The 20,799-nt window shown below is 39.9% G+C and overlaps 1 protein-coding gene across 1 annotated transcript in view; it reads left to right on the forward strand.

The window, feature by feature from the left end:
* Positions 1-20,799, forward strand: part of Fgd6 (FYVE, RhoGEF and PH domain containing 6) — a 111,635-nt gene that overhangs the window by 50,434 nt on the left and 40,402 nt on the right. The window contains exons 4-8 of the mRNA XM_055627763.1: positions 4,828-4,895; positions 4,981-5,011; positions 12,481-12,632; positions 15,582-15,738; positions 18,198-18,285. Coding sequence (XP_055483738.1) covers positions 4,828-4,895; positions 4,981-5,011; positions 12,481-12,632; positions 15,582-15,738; positions 18,198-18,285 — 496 coding nt within the window. The remainder of the gene's footprint in view (positions 1-4,827; positions 4,896-4,980; positions 5,012-12,480; positions 12,633-15,581; positions 15,739-18,197; positions 18,286-20,799) is intronic.

Raw genomic sequence — 20,799 nt, forward strand, 5'->3', positions numbered from 1 at the left:
GGTTTGTATACATGGGGTGTATACAAGTGCTGCAGTGCAGGGTCTCAAACTTTCTGTATTGTCACTGAACCATACTCCTATACTGTGCTTCATTAGCATTAACTTATAGTTACATAAAGTCAGGAGAAATACATAATGTTATTAGAAAAGCATGGATTTTAAATATTCAGAGTATCAGTTCTCCAAGGGCATATTACATGTGTCTAAGCACTATCCAGTCCCAGTCGTTAGCGAGGGACTTTGCTTTCCGAGACATGTTAGCCATGTCTCTATCATTCTGCTCAAAAGATAGTAGAAGGGGAGTGGTTGGAGTTGATAGAGTAGAAGTTTTTGAGTAGAAGTTGAGTAGAACAAAACTTATGCAACCCAATAGTCTTAGTCATTCAAGAACCTACTTTAGAAAAGCAGGGGTTAATAGGGACAGAAGTCAAATTCACATGATTGTCTCTTTAGCAGTAGATTTTGGGAGCTGAGGAAAAGAAAGGTAAAACACACTAAGTTTATTAGACTCCATTTTTATGTACTCTGAACCAGTAGTCACTTGTCCTAGTTTAGTTTCTATTGTTGTGATAAAATCATAACCAAAAGCAGTGTGGGAAAGGAAAGGGTTTACTTGGCTTACAGTCCACCACTGAAGGAAGCCAAAGCTCTGGTATGCTGGAGGCAGGAACTGAAGCAGAGAGCACTAGGGAATACTACTTACTGGCTTGCTTCCTTGCTCACTGTCAGTATCTTACTTTCACAGCCTAGGATTACCTGCCCAAGGGCAGTACCGCCCACAGTGGGCTGGGCTCTCCTATGTGAATTGTCTGATCAAGGAAATGCTCTGATCAAGGAAATGCTCTACAGGCTTGGGGACAGTTTCTCAATTGTGGTGCCCTCTTCTCAAGTGTTCTGACAGCCAAAGTTAGCCATCACATTTGCCATTTAAAGATCCTTTTCCTGAGGGAGGAGCAGCCCTGCTAAGGAGTACTTTGCAACCAGTCCTGATGAAAGGGGAGGAAGTCCTCTCCTATCAGTGGACTTGGAAAGGGGCAGGGAGGAGATGAGGGAGGGAGAGTGGGATTAGGAGGGAGTGAGAGAGCGGGACACAACTGGGATACAAAGTTAATAAACTAACTAATATTAAAAAAATAAAGTACATCCATAATGTACATGTTACTTGTATATCCCTATTGAAATGATAGTCTTGGTTATTTAGTATCACAGTGTTTATGCTTGAACAACTCGAATTTTAACTATTAGTGCCTCCCAACTTTTGTCACAATTTATTAATGCAGTTTATACATTACTAGTTATTGATATACCTTAATGTGTAAAATTCATAAAGTAATTATTACCACAGCTTTGTGTGTGTGAAAAAATAAACAAGGCATAACATTTTTTATGGAATCAGAAAAAAAAATAGTTGGGCTGTAGCCTCCTCTGAATATTGTTGGCACAGCAGTTGATATCAGTGGAAAGGTTAGGGTTTCTTTGTATTGCATGCAAACTCCTCAGTAATAAAAGAAAACATGGAAGGGACAAATACAGGGAGAATGTAAGATTAGTGGTTACTATCACACCTGCCTGCAATCCCAGCACTCAGGAAGTAAAGGCTGGAGGATCATGAGTTTAAGGCCAGTCTCTTCCATACCACATATTGAGTTTGCCTGAGCTGCATGAGTCTCTGATTTAAAAAAAAAAAAAAATAGTGGTGAGTTCTGGAGAACGAGAGAGAATTCTAGTATTACTTTTAACAAATTGTTTCACACGAAGACTGATGTAAATATTACAGAACGTTTGGATTCTTCAAATCTTGGTAAGAAAGTAATTAATTATATTGGGTGTGTATTTAGCAGTGAATGTTGGGAAGATATGTCAGAAGTTACTACCAGAAGTTGAAAAAGGATGCATTTATATTTAATTTTATCCATTTGTGTGTGTGGAGACCCAACATGTCAGCTGTCTTTCTCAGTTGCTCTTCATCTGATCTGGGGGGATGGTCTTCCATCAAGCCTGCTCGGTGCTCAGTATTCTAGCTAGACAGGTTCACCAGCAAACTCAGGGATACTCTTGTCTCCATGTGTGCTTGGGTCACAGGTGCACAGTGCTACCCTGCTCCCTCCCTATCCCCTTTTCAACTGTCTTCAAGCTTGCATATATTCATAGCAAGCACTTTACTAGTTGAGCCATCTCCCAGCCCTGTGATAGAATGATACAATACTTCTTAGATTAATGACTGGAAACCTGGCTTTTCTTTTCAGTTCCCTCCCTTTTTAAGTGTATTGCTGAGGATCAAAGCCAGGACCTCAGGCATGCTAGGCAAGCGTTCTTCTGTTGAGCATAGCCCTACCCCCAACTGCTCTCATAATCAACTTTAAATCTCTACTGTCAGTAAATCTTCTGCTATTAGTGTATATATTTTCTGTATTTGAACCTATTCATTCTTAGGACCACAACTACTATATGATCTAATGGTATCAAAAGCAAATTTTTAGATGAATCTAAAAGTAAAGATCTCCCTCGTATTTCTAAGTTACATGACTAAAATTAAAATAACTTCTTTTTCCAGGAGCTGAAGGGATTGCTCAGTGGTTAAGAGTGCTTCCTGCAGTTGTAGAGGGTGCTAGTTCATTTCCAAGTACATACCGGACAGCCTACAACTGTCTCTCACTCCAATTCCAAAGGACTTTTTCTGTCCTCCAGTGGCTCCTATATGTGCTCAGTTCACACATACTCACATATAAAGGTTAAAAGTAAATAAATACATGTCCAGATTCCAGGGGGCTGTGTCTATAAACTCCCTGGTAGAGCTCTTACCTAGCATGTATAATACCTCTTAGATCAGTCCTCAGTACTGCAACAAACAAACAAAATTCAAAATTTCAACATACTGAAGAATCTTCAGGGCAAAGTGTGATTGTGCCTATAATCCTCGAACTCAGGAAGCTGCAATAGGAAGACTGAGTTGAGGTTGTTGTGGGCTACAGCAAGACCCTATCTCAAAAATGAAATGACAAATTGAAATGAAAAATGTAAGAATTATTACCCAGTTTACTCACTTGGACATCACCTTAGCTTAGCTAAGTGAATAAAAGGACTTCAAAGTATGTACAGAATATAGGCAGTCACAGGTTTTAAATATCACTAAAATGTAAACCCAGAGCGGGAACTCATTTTTAAAACCGTATCTATATTATGTCTTTGTTTTGACATGGAAATTCTGGAACCATGTGAGAACCAATTCAAGAACTAAGAAAGGGCTGAGGTGCAGTTCAGTGGTTGTGCACTTGTTAAGCATGCTGAGTCCACACCCCCTCCTTTTGATACCCTGCAGCGCAAAACATTAAAGAATGACACAAAGAATTAAGATACTGCTTTGCGCTCAGTGGATCTGCTGGTGTGGTGCACCATTTCCAAGTAGGGAAGGCTACTTCTGAGAGCCATTGCTTTAACACAGCACCCTGCCCCACCCACGGTGGCATTCAGTTAATGAATGACTATCGGATTGCCATGGTGACTTTTTATGCATTTCCTTGCCCGGTAGTTCTTGAAGCAGCACAAAATAACTGTCTTGGTGCTGCCAGGGCTTGAAAAAATGCAAACAACAAAGCAACAGGAATGAAAAATAAAATCTTTACAAAATGGGGTCAGAAGCATCAGAGCTTTTCCCTTTTCATAGTAGCAGAAATTGCTCTTTAATTTTAATTTGTTTGTGTGTGTGTGTTTGTGTGCACCCATATGCTCTGCTAGGAGTTTAAGGACCTGTATGCTGAGCAAACTTGTACTGCTAAGTTATATCCCCAGCCTGGTTCCGGTTAAAATTTTCACCTTAAATAAATAAATAAATATGTTAATTCCTTGTCCCTTATTTACTGCTTCTCTCCCTCCCCGCCCCTGCTTTACTAAGGAATTGTGTTCACAGATCTTTCAGAGATTAGAAAGGGAAAATTCTTCTGTCTGTCCCCAGCAAACAACAACAAACTCACCTAAATGTCAGAAGTGCTTTTCAAGTTACCTTCATTTTTTCCCAGACATGTACAGTTTTTGTCCTTGCTGGGATATGTAACTTTCACACTAAGAAATAATTAAAAGATGTCCTTGGGATGATGTCAGATATATAGTGTCATGAAGAGCTCTGATTACACTATAGTTTTAGAATTAGAGTGATTTGACTTTTACAACCCATTAATAGTTCTTCATAACACTTCTTCATGTATTATCTAACGTGCTTTTATTTCTTTATTTCTACTGGGTCTTGAAGTGTTGTCGAAGTTGGCCTAGAACCCACCATCCTTTTGCCTCAAGTCTTCTGAGTGTTGGAATTACGTTTCTATACAACTTCCCTGGGCTTCTTGTGATATGCTTAGGTGGTTTGTTGTTGTTGTTTGTTTGTTTTTGTAGGATATGACATTTGCATGTTGAACCTTTCATGCTGTTCATTTGGTTGGTTGGTTGGTTGGTTGGTTGGTTGGTTGGTTGGTTGGTTGGTTGGTTGGTTGATTGGTTGGTTGATACAGGAGTCTCACTCACTATGTAACCCTGGCTGGCCTAGAACTCACTGTGTATACCAGGCTGGCCTCAATCTCATAAGGATCTGTTTATCTCTACAAGTGCTAAGAGTAAAGGTGTGTGTCCCCCAACCCCATTCATGATTTCTCTCAGCTACTTTTGTATCATGATTTATCATTTAATTCCCTGTGTTTGCCTCTGAGGTATTATACAGTGTGAATTGTGTGTTAATAGGAAACATAAGGACCAGGGCTGAAGTGCATGTCTAGCCAGCTCATAGCTGATCCCCTGTTTTGTGAATTCATGCTTTCTCAATGCACTGTTTATCCTCAGGATGAAGACACTGGAATGAAAAGCAAAGTCTATCATATTGCCAAGGAGATCATGAGCTCAGAGAAAGTGTAGGTATCAACTTAACCATTCAGAAGACTGTTCTTCCCCAGTTGGCTTATTAAAAAAATGTATTGCTTTTTTTTTTTTTTACAGGTTTGTGGATGTGTTAAAACTTTTGCATATTGTAAGTATCTGCTAATATTTTTCTCTAATCTAAGATTATCCTTGGTCCTGTTCCTTTTCCTACCCTAAAGATTCTTAGCAGAGCTAACAAGTAAATTATACATATATGCTCTCTAGTGCTTGGTTATATTTTAAATTTGTAATAAAATATTATATACTTCTAAATTAAATATGTATTTATAAATTATATGTATATATAATAGACACTTTTTAAAATGTCTGTATTCTATGCACATGTAGATATACGTGGGTGATTTCTGAAAATGTCATCAGCACCTTCCATTTCTTCATAATAAATGAGCTGTGATATCTGCTGCTATTGCTTCTTCCTTCTCATCCTCTTCCTCTTTCTTTTCCTCTTGCCCCTTTTCCTATGTTTTCCTTCTCCTTTTTGTCCTCTTCCTCTTCTTCTTTTTCTTTTTCAAACCAGGCAGTGTATCTTTAGTGGTATTTCTTTAATATTCTTAATAGCTCCCAGAAATAGAGACACGAGACATTTTTACAGCTAACTTTTTTAAAAAAAATAATTGTCAACTTTAACTGACCTATTAGGAAACAACTGTATGTATCTGACCACGTACTCATTTTTTCCTCTTGTACTCATCTATCTATCTATCTACCTACCTACCTACCTACCTACCTACCTACCTACCTACCTACGTACCTATGAAACAGGGTTTCTCTGTGTAGCCTTGGCTGTCCTGGACTCGTTTTGTAAACCAGGCTGGACTCTAATTTACAGAGATCTGCCAGCCTCTGCCTTCCCCTCTTGCACTTTTTTGTTCTTGCAAGTTTTTACAAGACTCGTTGTGCACTAGCAGTTAAAGTTATTTTAGTATTACTTCATTTTGATTATATGTTGGCAGGATATCCCAAATATCCCAAACATCTCTTACATGTGTGTCACTAAGTGCTCAAGTCGAATAGTTCTTTTAGCTAGTCTGTTTCTGCCTGCTTGCCTCTCTGTCTCTTTCTGTCTGTTGCTCCTCCCTTCCTCTCCTCCCCCTTTAGCCCTCTAGCCTTTTCCCTCTCTCACTCTTATCCTCTTTCACCATCTCAGTCTTTCTCCTGCCTTCTCTTTTGAAATAGAATCTCACTTCAGCCCATCCCTGCCTCAGAGGTGTAGTCATCCTCCTGCCTCAGACTCCACGGTGTCAGTTACAGTTTTGTGCCACACACTGGACAGCAATCTGATAGAACATTCTACTTTTATTTTGTTGAGCTAAAACACTGTGACCAAAAGCAACACTTCCAGTTTAAAATTCATCATTGATGGAAGTCAGGGAAGGAGCTCCAGGCAGGACCAATGGAGGAACATTGTTTACTTGCTTGTTGTTTAGCTCATGCTCAACTGGCTTTCTTATGCAGCCCATGCCCACCTGCCAAGGGATGGTGCTGCCCCGTGGTGGGCTGTCAGTCAGTCATTAGTCAAGACAGCCTCTTATGGACATGGTGACAGGCCACGTGATCTGGCAGCTTCCTCTTCCTCGGTGACTCTAGATTTTGTCAAGCTGACAACCAAGCTAACTGGCACACAGACTCTCAGTATACCTAGAAAGCTAAAACCAAGGTCACCTGGGCCTACAGATACCTTAATACCCAATGGAATGTGTTATTTCTTTTTCTAAGTGCAATATAAAATGAGTAGGTTTCCCAGTTCTTGTGTTTTTACTATTCTAGAAATGTCATTCTGCCCCAAGTACACGTGTCTTGTGAGTCATGTGAACTTCTTCAATTATCATTTACATTGTCCTCTCTCTAGCTTCTGTTAGCATAGATACCAGCTTCATTTTTAAGCAGTTCCGTTTATATTAAGACTTCTAGTTGATTACTAAAAGCTCATTTGTCTTGCTTCTGTCTTCCCTACCTTGGTTTGGCATCTCCTCTCTATGGCTGTATTGCAGATCTTGGCATCTCAGCCTCCAAAGTGATGGTCATATGATTATTAAAATTTTTGAAATCTTTTTAAATAAATGGCCTTCTAATGAGCATTCTTTATGTACCTTTTAGTATATTATATAACTATATTATACAAATGATTTATTTTAGCCTTGTAACAGATGTAAAAAATAATGTTTTCTTTTATTTTTTCCAAATGATGATAGTAACCTGCTAATAAATGCTACTAAATGTCAGAGCTAGACTTTGAAGTCTGCTCTATTGTGTTCTTAGTGCAGAAATTTGAAATGTTTACCTGTAGTCATAACCGTTGCTACTTATAGTGCATCTGTAGGATGTAGTGTGTCCTTGGACATATTTATTGCTTACAGAATTCTTTTTAGCTCCTTGAGAAACCAGGGAAACTCTAGTTTTTCCTCTTCTAAAGATGAAAATGAAGCTGTATTTTGTTACTTAGATTTCTTATGAACATTATATAGCAATGTTATTAAAGAGTTGAAAATGTTCTATAAACAGTTGGTTTCAATATGTTTTGCATTGAATGCTCTGATAATTTTGCACATCCTGCCTTGTTGCATATAGATAAGGAAGGATCATTTAACCTGCAAAAATATTTTCATTTTAAAAATAAAGTCAGCAAAGCACAATATCATCCCAGCACTGGGAGGTTGAGGCATGAAGGGTGTGAGTTAAAGGCCACCCTGAGTCATGTGACAAGACATTGCCTCAACAGACAAGTCAGAACCAAAGTCAAGTTGTTGAGATGGGAATTCCCCCTTTACTTTTACTTCACAGTCTCTCTTTATTTTTGTGTATTTGTAACAGAGCACTACAGCTGCTCTGCTTTGCTGTAAGCCATTTTTTCTCACTGAGAGCTCCCTGTCTGTCCATGTGGATTCTGTAATTCACAGGCTCATGATCGTGGTTAAACAGTGCCCCAAGGTCAAGCAGGCTGCTTGGAACAGCTGGTAATTAAGCCACACACTGCTCTCGGGGTCTGGAGATAGAGAGCTTGACTTTATAGGCCAGGCCATCTGTTTTGCGCTTCAGTGTCTCAGATGTTCAGACTTGATCTTATTCACATGGGTCTTTTGCTTGGGTCTTCCCCAAGTGATCAGAGTTGGCAGAGTGAGCACATTGATACTGTAAAGGACTGAAATTGTTCTGGTTCTTATTTATGGGCCATTGCGGTGGGAGGAAATGTTAAGACTAATACTGTGATGTGCTCTATTATTTAGAGGCTCCTTTCGATCTTTAAAAGTTCTAACTTGAACAAGCTGTTAGTGAATGTGATCATAGGTGATTTGACTTTGCATACAGAACCTTTGTTTGGTTTTTATTAGAATTAGTGTTGTGTGTAATTGGTGTTAGTAATAGCTGTAGTGCCTAATTCTTTGTGCCATCTCCCCTCCACCTCTATTTTAATTAGTGCAATGTCCTTCTCTCCCTGCCCTACTCTCCTTTCCAGTGCTGGTTTTCAAACCCAAGGGCCTCACACAACCTACACTAGTGCTCTTCCACTGGGCCACACTGCCAAGCTTGTTACCCAGCTTTCCTGGGGTGTAGGAGGAAGCTCTAGGTCTCATTGCTGAAGTACACATTCTGATCACCCATATCTATCTGCATTGCTATAGTTAAGGGAGTTTTGGTGAATTTAGATGCTTCTGCCCGAAATAGTTTTGTAGCAGATTGTCATACTTTCCCAAATTATCCTGGCTCTTGGGATTTAGAAAAATAACCTGGCATACGTTGTAATCTTTTTTTATTAAAAAACAAAAACAATGTTGTGACTGCCTTCCAGTGGTACCACTTTGGTAGTGGCTAAGGTTCGTGAGTAGATGAGAAGTTTATCTGTGTAGTTCATATGGAATTAGTTGTATCTGGCTCTGGGGTCAGAGTGTATTGTTTTTGGGAGAAGTGAAGGAACACAGTTGAAGTTGCCCTTCCGTGTGCAGTTTTGGAGTCTGTTAATATACATGTTAGAGCTTTGGTATTCATTGTCTTAGCCTGGAGGCCCCTGGATGCTCTTTTTGAGCTGGGGTGTTTAGGATTTAAGCTAGGATTTTGTGTGCTGAGCACATGCTCTATACTAAGCCACATTCCCAGCCAGGGACAATCTTTTTTTTTTTTTTTTAATGTCCAAAAAACCAGTGGTAGCCCCTGGTGAAAATAATTATTAAGTGTCATTTTAAAAAAAACTTTTGCTTTCTTAAAAATTTTGTTTTGTTTTTGTGTATGTGTATTTTGAGACAAGGTTTTTTGTTGTTTGTTTGTTTGTTTGTTTTTACTAATGTAGCTCTGGCTGTCCTGGAACTCAGTATGTAGATCAGGAAGGTCTCACTCAGAAATCCACTTGCCTCTCCCTCTCAAGCGCTGGGATCAGTATTGACCACCATACCTTTTTGTTTGTTTGTTTTGTTTTTTAATTAATTTTTTAAACGTATAATAAAATAGACTTTATTCAGCACCTGTGCTGTTGAAGGGATTTTGCAGTGACAAAGAGATTGGGCTCAACTTTGAATACAGAGCAAAGTGAGTTTCAGTGAGTAAAAGATCCCCAAGGGAAGAAGGCGTAAGCCCAGGAGGGGGTGATCTGCTATTATGTGGGAGTTGGTGGAAGGTGAGGCACAGGGTCAGATACTGGAGGTGGTTCTTAGTAAAGCTAGTGTGTATACAGAAGTGCTTCAGCTGACCACTGGTACAGCAGAGAATCACTGTCAAGTGCCTGCTTAGAACATGTAAGGGGTCTTGCAGGCCCAAACTCTTGAAATTCCTATAGTCTTTATTAAGTGTTCTTTTTTTGAAACAGGGTCTTGCTATGTAGCTCAGTGTAGCCTCAACATACACCAATCCTTCTGCCTTAGCCCCTCCCCAGCCCAACCTAAAAGTGCTGGGTTTAAGCAGGTGCATATGCCACTGTACCAGTCTTTCTTTGGTTCTCTTTTAACTTTCTATTTTGTTCTTGAGCTACTACCATAATTTTCATTCATCTAAAGGTGTCCCAAGAATACAGTACTCTTAGAAAAAAATCAAGCCTTGCTGCATATGTGGCAAGAGCACCCATTCAGAGATGGCCATGTCATTGGTCAGCCCACTTTGGATTTGACTGCTCTTTGTTAAATGTGTCTTAAATAAGCAAGTTTCAGTTTTAGCAGAGGTGGAAGATATGGAATGCAAAGTCTGGCCGAAGCTCTGTCAGACTGGTTCTTAAGTTTTTTAGCAGGCAGCATCCACTGTCACTGTCATGGTGAGGAAATGCCTTCCAGTTGAAAAACAAAAGTTATTCTGCTGCCAGGGAACCAGCACAGTCATCACTTAATTCTGCAAGAAGAAAGGAGCATGCTTGTTGCTCAGCCGAGCAGGAACTTCTGCATCTGAATTGTATTCATTTCTAAACTAGTAGAAAAGCATGTAGCTGCTTATCTACCGAGCTTTGAATGTATTCACAGTTTGGGGTGTGATGAATAAATGTGTTTTGTAGCGTTCCTTGATAGTAGACAACGTAATGACTGCCAGTAGAGTTACATAGCTGCATTTCCTCCTAGGGGATGCCAGGGCTAATCGGGACAATCTGCAGGAGATGGAGTCTGGCTGCTCTCAGTGTGGCTTCTGGAGAGGCTTGTGAGGTTTTCTAAACTGGAGCTTTTGCAAGCTAAATTCTTGTTTGATATTTTGAAAATTAGTTATGTGAGTTAGTTTTTCATTTGTTATGTAGATGGGTGTTTCTTTAGTCACATTAGTAACTAATCGGGCAATAAAAATGACCCCAGGTTCTGCTTTCAGAAAATGTCTTTTATCATTTGTTAAGAAAGTGAGGTGGCTGGCCATGTAGCTCTGCTGTAGAGTTCTTGCCTACTAGCATTCAGGAAACCCTGGGTTCAGTTTTTAGCACCTAATAAACCAAGTATGGTGGTATAGACCTGTTAGTCCAGTGTTTGGGAGGCAGAAGCGGGCGGATCAGAGGTTCAAGGCTATCTTTGACTACATAACAACGTAGAGGCCATACCAGTACATCTATAATTGCAGTCATCCAGAGGCTGAGGGTTGTGAATTCCTGAGGCTAGCCTGGTCTCATCAAGACTGTCTCAAAACAAATAAAGAGAACATTTAAGAGAGTGGAGAGTATAGTTCGGTGTCTGCGTTAGAATTCTGGAGACTTAATTACTATCTCTGCAAAGAAACATAACTAGAGTTCTAGGTAGGAAACATTTCTTTTCTTCTAGGGTATATTTGAGGTTTTTTGAATTTGGTGTTTATTTGTTTTCCTCCCCCTGCCTTTTTAATTTGTCCTGTAGAAGTAAGAAATATTCTTAATTAACTTATATTTTAGGAACAAGTGTTGAAAGGATCAACAGAGGAAAGGCTATCCCTTTCAAAGAGAAAGCCTAGCGAGCTTCTTCAGGATTTGTAATCAAATTGTTAGGAGAAGGAGTGGGCCTTTGTTTTGGAGTCTTAGACAGCTGGGAGATTCTACTATTGTTTAACGTAGATTTTGAGGCCTGCCCTCAGAGGACAGTGAAGCCTGGGCAAATACTTATCTCCTCCCCCACCCTTTCCTCCTCCTCTGCAGTGATAGGGTGTGGTGGTGGTGACCTATATAAAAACATGGCACTAGTAGTCTTAGAAAGAGCAGACGATGAAAAATACATGATCTATTTTTAAAGTGTAAATGGTGAGTCTGAAGCAGAAGGTGAGTCCCAGATTAAAGGTCTGTCTTCCACCTCAAGTTCCAGATTAGAGGTGGATCTTTATACTGCAAAGTAAGCAAAGGCTCTTACTGGCATGCACTCCAATTTTGGATATTAGTTAATTCCATATGTGTACAACCAAAATAGCTATCACAGTTTAGAAAAATGAAAAGTATTAGGTTCTTCCCTATGGCCTATGGCCTCTCCAGTCACAGTAGGTTTATACACCACCAGATGTGCATTTATTCACATTGAACAGGCCTTAGTCTAATTAGACAGTTGTTGGTCACCTGCAAAGTAAAAATGCCAGGATCGCATTGGGGTTACCTTACCTAGCCTGTCATTGTTGTAGTATGTAGGCTTTTCATCTGTGTCAGGCAATTGTTTTTCTCTCTTGGCAATTTGCATAGCACTTTCAGATAGGGGGAGATCTAGTCTTCAGGAGGGAGGCTTCCAATCAATTCCAGCTCCAATTTCTGTGTCCAGAGTGTGTGGCATCTTCAGTAATAGGGTCTTAACTTCTAGTTCTAGAAGGAAACTAAGGGTAATTGCAACAGTCAATTTTGTTTAGGAATCTCTTAGACTCCGCTGACCAACAGCTCAGAGGTTTCTCATATCTCATATCATATGGGGTTTTGTTAGTCTATGTCTCATGAGGAAGCATTATCACGCCATGTAACAAAATAGAGGAATTGTATGATATGATGGCATTAGAGTAACTTTAATTTCTAGAGCTGCAAAACAATTTTTAGATACTTTGTATTACTTAAAGATAAGATAGTTTTGTGGTTTTAGATCTTCGTAGGGAAGATGATAACTAGGCAAAAAGCTTTTGATCAAGTTACATGTATGTGTAATGACTTCATCCTCCTGACTGTAATAGGATTTCCGGGGTGCCGTGGCACGTGCATCCAGGCAGCTTGGGAAGCCTGTGATTGAGGACCGCATCCTTAACCAGATCTTGTACTACCTGCCCCAGCTGTATGAGCTAAACCGGGATCTCCTGAAGGAACTGGAGGAAAGAATGCTGAGCTGGTAAAACAGGGGCCATTGCAGGCTTCCCCAGAGCATATGGTTTTAAATGAAACTAGAGACTCTGCCAGGGAGACGGGGAGTGCTGTCCCTTACACAGAGTTGTCTCAGTATGTTGAAGGTTTGGCAGTTATCTGTAGATTGAATATTTTGGATGGCCATATCTTAGCACACTGGATTTAAATACATGTCTTTTAAAAAGTTCTTTAATAATGCTTGTTCAGACCCAAACTCCGCCATTTCAGCTATTTCCTTTTTCTCTCTCTCTCTTTCTCTTTTATTTTTTCTTTTTGAGGCAGCGATTTGCTTCCTGATACAGTCCAGCCTGTAATTTTTTAAAAAGTTATAGTAAAAATAAAGTACCATCACCAAAATAATTCCTGCACATATTTTGTCTTTTTTCTTTACAGAATTTTTACCCTGAATTAACTTTACAACTTAACTGTAGACAAGTTTTTATAAGTAATATAAAGATGTTTAAATATTTTTGCTTGTAATAAAGGCTTCCTCAAGTTTTGGATCTGTAGGTAGTGTGTGTTAGAATAGTAATCATTCCTAAGAACCAAACTAAATTAATGAAAGAGACAACTCTTTAATTATAGAAAAAGTTTTCCTTATTGCTAATGGAATAGTTCATTGCATAAGGTATTTTCTATTAAAATACTCTTTTCACAGGGCATGGTCGAGCAGGCTTGCAGACCCAGATAGTTGGGAAGCTGAGGCTAGAGAACCACAAGCTCATTGAGTCATACAGGCAGCTCAATGAGTCTTTGTCTCAAAAGAAAGAGTGAAAGACAAGCTGGCAAGATAGTTCAGGGGAGAAAGGTGCTGCCCCCAAACGTGATGACCTGCCTGAGTTTGACCCTCAGAACCAGCATGGTGAAAGGAGAGAACCATTTCCCAAAAATTTTCCTCCAACCTCGCATTCATGCCCCACTCCTCAAAATAAATAAGTAAATCAATCTGCAAATATTTCTAAAGTGAAAAGAGGGCTACGTTTTCAGCATAATGGTTTGCCTACCATACAAGAAGTTCTGGGCTGAAATATATAAATTTGTGTAGAACAATTATAGCACCAAATACTCTGTATATACATTGAAATGTACATGTTTGTCCTAGTAAGACTAATTTAAGTGCTCACGATGTTAAGGGAATTACGATATTTTTAATTTGTGATTTCAATTTCAGACCAGATAGAGAGGGGCCAGTCTTTATCTATAAGATAAAAGTTTGAAATTCTAGGTTAGGACCATTTCTTGGTGGCACTGAGATGGTTGAGCTGGTGTGCAATATCTTTTGCCAAGGTAACTTGGAAACAGAGCCCACCTTGTTGGTCTGGAAAGCCTTGGCACCTTACCACTATGTGGCACTTCCACTTTGCTGGCCTGAAGGACAGACTTAGCCAGAAGTGACTCTTCAACTTGATCTCCAGGCCATAGATCACGTTGTGCCCCCTAAGAATGGCCCATGGCCACTGGTGCCCCTTGATCTATCCACTGCCTCTTGGCAGTTCAGTTTCATTGAGGTAGAGCCATGAAAAACAATAGATACTTATAGCTGAGGTCAAGGAATCCACATCCTTTTTGTTGCTACCACCTCATGTGACAGTAGCAGCATGCCTGCCTTCTTGGTTATCTGACTTTTTAAAAAATAAGTTATTATATTGGATTTTTTAAAGGTGTCTCCCTTTGTAGCTGTCATGGCTTGGGATCCACTATATAGTACAGACTGATCATTTCTTTTTTTCTTCTCTCTCTCTCTCTCTCTCTCTCTCTCTCTCTCCTGTAAAGGGTTTCTCTTTGGCTGTCCTGGACTCGCTTTGTAGACCAGGCTGGCCTTGAGCTCACAGAGATCCACCTGCCTCTGCCTCCTGGGATTAAAGATGTATAGGCTGATCTTGAACTCATGGTAATCCTTCACTCTCACCCTTCAGAGTACTACAATTACAAGAGTTAACCACCATGCAGCTATTTTATTTTCCAAGGTTTGATTATCTTCTGTGCTAGTTGATAATCTACATATGACACATCACACAATATTAAAAGGTCTTACTTTCATGAAACAGACATTTTAGTGGGGAGAAGACAAGGTGACTAGACAAGAAAAATCAGAAAAAGATTCTGATTTGTAGAGACTGGAAAGATGCTGGGGTCCTTAATGAAGATTAGAAGGTTCTATAAGAGGGTAGAACATGGGCTAGAAATACAGTCAGTAGTAAAGTGCTTGCCTAGCACATGTTCAGTCCTCCCTGCCCCCAAATAAGTGGAACATGTAAATTGATGCGGGAATATGGGAATGGGGAACTTGCAGTCTCCGTATTTCCAGGCATGTGGAACCATTAGTAGAAGGGTACAAAGAGGGAATGGACTCTAGTATCATCAAAGATCATGAAGAAGCTATACAGAGCAGGAAAATGGAGGAGAACCATGGTTTGGGTGCCTGGAATTTGTTTTTTATTCTAAGTGAAATAGAAGGTCTGGCTGTCATCTAGCACTCAGTTGTAATCAACAGAAGGAGAGAAGCTGAAGCAGGAGCATCATGAGTTCAAGACCATTTCACTACACACATACTTGCATACATACATACTTACATACATACATACATAGGTATATACATATGCATGCATACATATATATACACACATACATACATATATAGGTACGTACATACACACAAATACATAGTGGAAAGAAGGCATCATTGAAAGTCACATAATAGAATGTACATCTTTTTAGACTCTTGCTATCCTGAAGAATGGAATAGAGAGGACCAGAATGTGTAGAGGGAGGCCAGTCAGAGCTGGTAGAGTCTGGGCAAGCTGTGTTTATGGGCGGGGCAATTGTGAAGAGGAACGCATCCGAGGATATGTTTTGAAGAGGGGGAGGGGTAAGCTGCTGACTGTGCCTGGACACATTAGTGGCTGCTTTTACGTTTTTGTGTATCTCTCCATAGGACTGAACAACAAAGAATTGCTGATATCTTTGTCAAGAAGGGGCCATATTTAAAAATGTATTCCACATACATCAAGGAATTTGATAAGAACATAGCTTTGCTGGATGAGCAGTGCAAGAAAAATCCAGGATTTGCTGCTGTTGTTAGAGAATTTGAGGTATCTGCTACCACGTTATACATTGAGCTTTTTTTCTTGTTTTCTTGTGCCTTAATCTTTTACAGTCATTGAAAACAAAACGTTTGAGTAAAAAAAAAAAAAAATGTATTTAAATATAATCTCTTTGCCTTGGCTGTGGTGGAACACACCTTTAATCCTTGCACTCAGGAGGGAGAGGCAAGTGAATCTCTGTGAGCTCAAGGCCAGCCTGGTCTACAGAGTGAGTCCAAGACAGTCAAGGCTACACAGAGAAACCCTGTCTCAAAAACAAAAATAACTGTTACTGCACATTGTACTGTTTTAATTGGGTAAAGAATATTTGGGTGAGAGTTAGTTAGCTGATTAATTTGTTTGAAACAAGGTTTCACTGTAGTCAAGCTGGCCTTGAAGGACCAGCTCTCAGGTCCCATCTCCTGGGGACAGTGGCTCATACCTGTGCTACCAGCACTTGGGAAGCTGAGGCAGAAAGATAAGGAATTCAGGGTCATTCTCAGCTACATAGTGATTTCCAGGCCAGCCTGGACTACATGAATCCCTGTCTAAAACACAAAACAAGGACTGGATGGCTCAGAGGGTAAGAGCCCCTGCTGCCAGTCGCTAGCATCTGAGTTCAGTCTCCGGGACCCCACATGTGGAATGAGAGAACTGACTCCTGGAAGTTGTCTTCTGACTTCAACATGCAGGCTATGGCATGTGTGCGCCCAACACCAAACACATATGCAGACATGTGTGCGTGTAAGTTTGCACAGGTGTGCACACACTAAACTAATGAATAAACAAATAAGTAATCTTATTTTTTAAAGCCTGTGGTAAAATGCACACACTATAGACTTATGAGCTTAGCCATTTTAAGTGTGTAATTCTGTAATATGAAGTATGTAGACAGTGTTGTGCAACCATTCTTCAAAACTGTATTTAGTTTTGCAAAATTGAGATTCTGTGGCCATTAAGCATTAACTTGTCCTTCTTCCCCACCCTGGTCACCCCTATTCTGTTGTCTGCCTTGATGAATTTGAATACGAAGAGAATATTTCTTGTTTTCAACCTAATATTTTCTTCCATTTGTCTGATAACTTCACATACAGTAATGGAAAGGAATATAATTTTTGTTAGATAAGTAAACAAATACAGTTTTAGCATCAAAGTTAAAAGCTTTATCTTTGCTTTATGTGTGTAAAGCTTTGTGTTTTGGCGGTAAGTTTGGAAAGTTTAGAGGTGCAAACTTGATTTGATTGGGGTAAAATGATACTGTACATTGTAAACCAGACTTGCCTCAAATTTGTTATGCCATCAGGCTTTTCTTGAACCCTGGTCCACCTGCCTCTACCTCCTGAGCACTTTATTACATACTTTTTTAACAGTCAGTTTACTCTTACTCTGTTTTGAAACTAAAAGTGGTCAGTTAATTCTAGTTATACAAAATAAGAAGTGAAAAGTTTCAAAAATATTATAGTATTGCTAATCTCTAGTTTATATTGATTTGTGAGACAAATAATTGTACTTTAAAAGTAATTTGTAGTCTCTGCTGCTTTTTCTCTCCTCCACTATCTTTATGCTATCCAAAAAAAGGAGACGTTACTGGGTATCATGGCATATCCTATAATCCTAACACCCAGAAAGTTGAGATAATAGCATAGAGAGCTCAGTGCCAGCCTGAGAGATCTCTCAGTTTGAGAGAGATCTCTCTCAAAAAGCATTGCAAGGGCACAGGTACATGCTCATTTTGATTTTACCACACAGTAATCTCTTGGACTGGATGGCAATCAGGAATAAACTGAGATAACTATTTTACGTGTTAAGTAAAAAGTTTTAAGGAGAATCACATGGATTTATGGCCAAGTCAGAATCTTGCAAGGCTCATGACGGGCCTCAGGCATACCACATGTGCTTGGAATTTTCAACGCCCTGGGTTCTATTCCCAGCACATCTTGTGCCCCAAAGAAACATTATACAGTTAGGTGTGTGCACTCTGATTACGGCTGTCTTTTTTAGGACTTCTCATCTAAAAATGTTTTTGCTTTCTTTATTCTTCTAAGAGAAGGGTCACTTAGTTAGAAAGGCTACTCTTTCCTTTAATTTCTGCAACTCTCCCTAGTACCCTGATACTCTGAGTAAGAATATTGACCACCGGGCTCTGATTTTTGTTTGATAGTCTTAGATCTGCTTCTTTATTTTAGAGGCCATGTTTTTCCTTCTGGTTTCCTTGGGGTTTGTAGTTAGGACTGTCCCCTGAGTGGAAGCTGGGACCTTCCCAGGAGGGAATGTAGTTGTGGCACCATACTCGGTGAGAGGGTTGTGAACCAGAGCTCTCAGGGGCAGCTGCTCAGACACTGATTGGTGAGGTGGGTTTGATGGCTCCAGTCAGTTTCCCATGCTGTGTAGTCACTGTGTCTCACAGAAGGAAGCGCCTCTGAATTCTCTACCCAAGTTTACTTTCAATGCTTTTTTTTCCCCCTTAGATGAGTCCTCGATGTGCCAACCTGGCCCTGAAGCACTACCTGCTAAAGCCAGTTCAGAGGATCCCTCAGTACAGACTGCTGCTAACAGGTGCGGTCTCCAAACCTTACCAGCCTAGTGACCCTAAGTGGCCTTATTTAACACTGCTTTTCCTAAGCATGTTGTCTTAGTTAGGGTTCTAGTGCTGTGAAGAGACACTATGACCAAGGCAACTCTTATGAAGGAAAACATTTAAAAGGGACTGGCTTACAGTTTCAGAGGTTTAGTCCATTATCGTTATGGCGGGAAACATAATGGTGTGTAGGCAGACATGGTACTGGAGAAGGAGCCAAGAATTCCACACCGACTCCAGCCAGGCCACACCTCCTAACAGTGCCAGTCCCTATGGACAAGCATCCAAGCACATGAGTCACTGGGAGAAAACTTATTCAAACCACCACACATGCCCTCTCCACCTCTCCATTGACCACTGCTGAGTAGATGAATTACATCATTGGAACTGAACCACTTTTGGTTCTTTGAACAACCAGTGTCCGCTCTCCCCTCAGGGCATTGATGTAAGTTGTGCCCTTTGTTCTGAACACTGTTTCCTCATATCAGTCCTCATCCTTGTCCCATTTTACCTGAATATTACTCCCAAGGAGGTAATCTCAACCACTTGGGGGTCCATATGTTCGCATAGCACTGTGTTGGTGACTCTAATTACATTCCTCTGTTGTTAGAAGGATTGATTAATGAACTAAATTATGTGCATGATCATTAGAATAATTCTTTGGACATAGTAAGTTCTAATAATATTAACTCTTTTTAGCAATCATAACAGCCCTACTGTTATTATTTGGGTATTCTGACCATCATTTGCAAGATGCTAGACCTCCCAGGCTGGTTTACAAGAGAATGTGAGGTATGATTTGGATGGAATCACAGTTACTTGGGTACTTTTGTTCCCTAGCTCTTTGAAACTTATCATAGTAACAAGTAACATGATATTATTTTTTCCTCGATGAAATAACAGGCTTATAAAGATTAAGTGGTTTGACGTCATAACAAAAGCTAATATACATCATGTCAGTGCCAAGTGTACAATCTGATACGCGCTGTAAAGTCTGCAAAGATTTGCTGAAGTGTATTTGGGAGGTGGTGTGAGAGAATTATATATATAATTGCACTACACTTTGTATCAAAGTGGATAAGAACATTGAAAGGTCACCACAGCTCAATACATGCTCAGTAGATACATGTGGTTTGATGTAAATAGAATTTGCCAAGATTAATAGAGGAGTGTAGGAATCCTGGAATAGCAGCATTCTCCAGTTCCCTTGAGGCAGAAGCTTCAGGCCTTCTCAGCTTGGTAGTGACAAGAATGGATGGGAGGGCCTTTTCTTTCGCCCTGTGACCTCAAAGCCAAGGTGTGTCCAGAGCTTAATTTGAATTTCTAACTGCAGATCAGGCACTAGACTTCTCTCTGGAATGACATAAAGCCAAGCAAATAATTTGAGGATATCCTGCCCATCTGCATTTGCTTTCCTCTGCTTCTGGCTGAGATTATTAATTCACGGGACAAGAGGAAATACTGACAGTGTTTTTGCTAGATAAGTCTAAAGCTTTGTCATAACCAGCTACCGAATGGCACTGGCTGTTTCCATAGCTGTGAAATGAGGACTCTCTTTAGTAGCCAAAGACAGATGTGGCTTCAGGTGTGAAAAAGGGAAGATCCTGTTACTGAAAATGAAATGTAAAAGATACCTCTCTCCCCTGTGCTATGGCTGGTCTACATAATAAGAAGCTGCCTATGTTTAATTTATATATTACATGCTAAATTGTTTTTGGTGCAGAAATAAGAAAAACAAGTTTTTAAAACCGTATGTGTATCTTCCTTTTTTTTTTTGGAAGACAAAGTTTGATTGTTTCAAGTTTCATTGAGGCAACAAGGCTTGCATCAAACTACTTATAACTGCCTCAGCCCCTTGAATGCTGGGATTATAGGCATGCACCAGCATACCTGGCTTTTACATTTCTTTTCATTACATTTACTTATTTGTTTGTTATGTGAGGTGTGTGTATATGTGTGCCATAACATACATGTGAAGGTCAGAGGACAACTTGCAAGAATCCATTTTCTCCTCAGCACGTGGGTCATGTGGCTTGAACTCAGGTCATCAAGCCCAGCAGCAAGTGCTTTTATCAACACAGCTTTCTCACAAACCATTGCCTGGCTTTTGAAAATTTCTCTCTCTTTTTAAATTATTTCTTGAAATTTTGAGATAGCAATTTCATCATTTCCCCCCTCTCTTTCCTTCCTCTAAACCTTCCTATATACCCTGCTTTGCTTTCTTCCAAACTCCTGGCCTCTTTCTTGTTAATTAAAGTCTGTTTCTAAGAAAACAGATTTGGGGCTGTGGGTGTGGCTGAGTTTGTAGAGGGCTTGCCTAGTGTGCCTGAAGCTGTGGGTTTAATCTCTAGCAATGTATTAACTAGGCTGTGTCTGTAATCAAAGCAAACAGATTTGTTGTTATTGCTTTATAATACCAACACCATGTGAGATTGAACGTTTAAGTCCTTCCTTCCTTCCTTCCTTCCTTCCTTCCTTCCTTCCTTCCTTCC

This window comes from Psammomys obesus, unplaced genomic scaffold (assembly GCF_907164565.1).
Source record: "Psammomys obesus unplaced genomic scaffold, mPsaObe1.curated_primary_1811, whole genome shotgun sequence".
Lineage (NCBI taxonomy): Eukaryota > Metazoa > Chordata > Mammalia > Rodentia > Muridae > Psammomys > Psammomys obesus.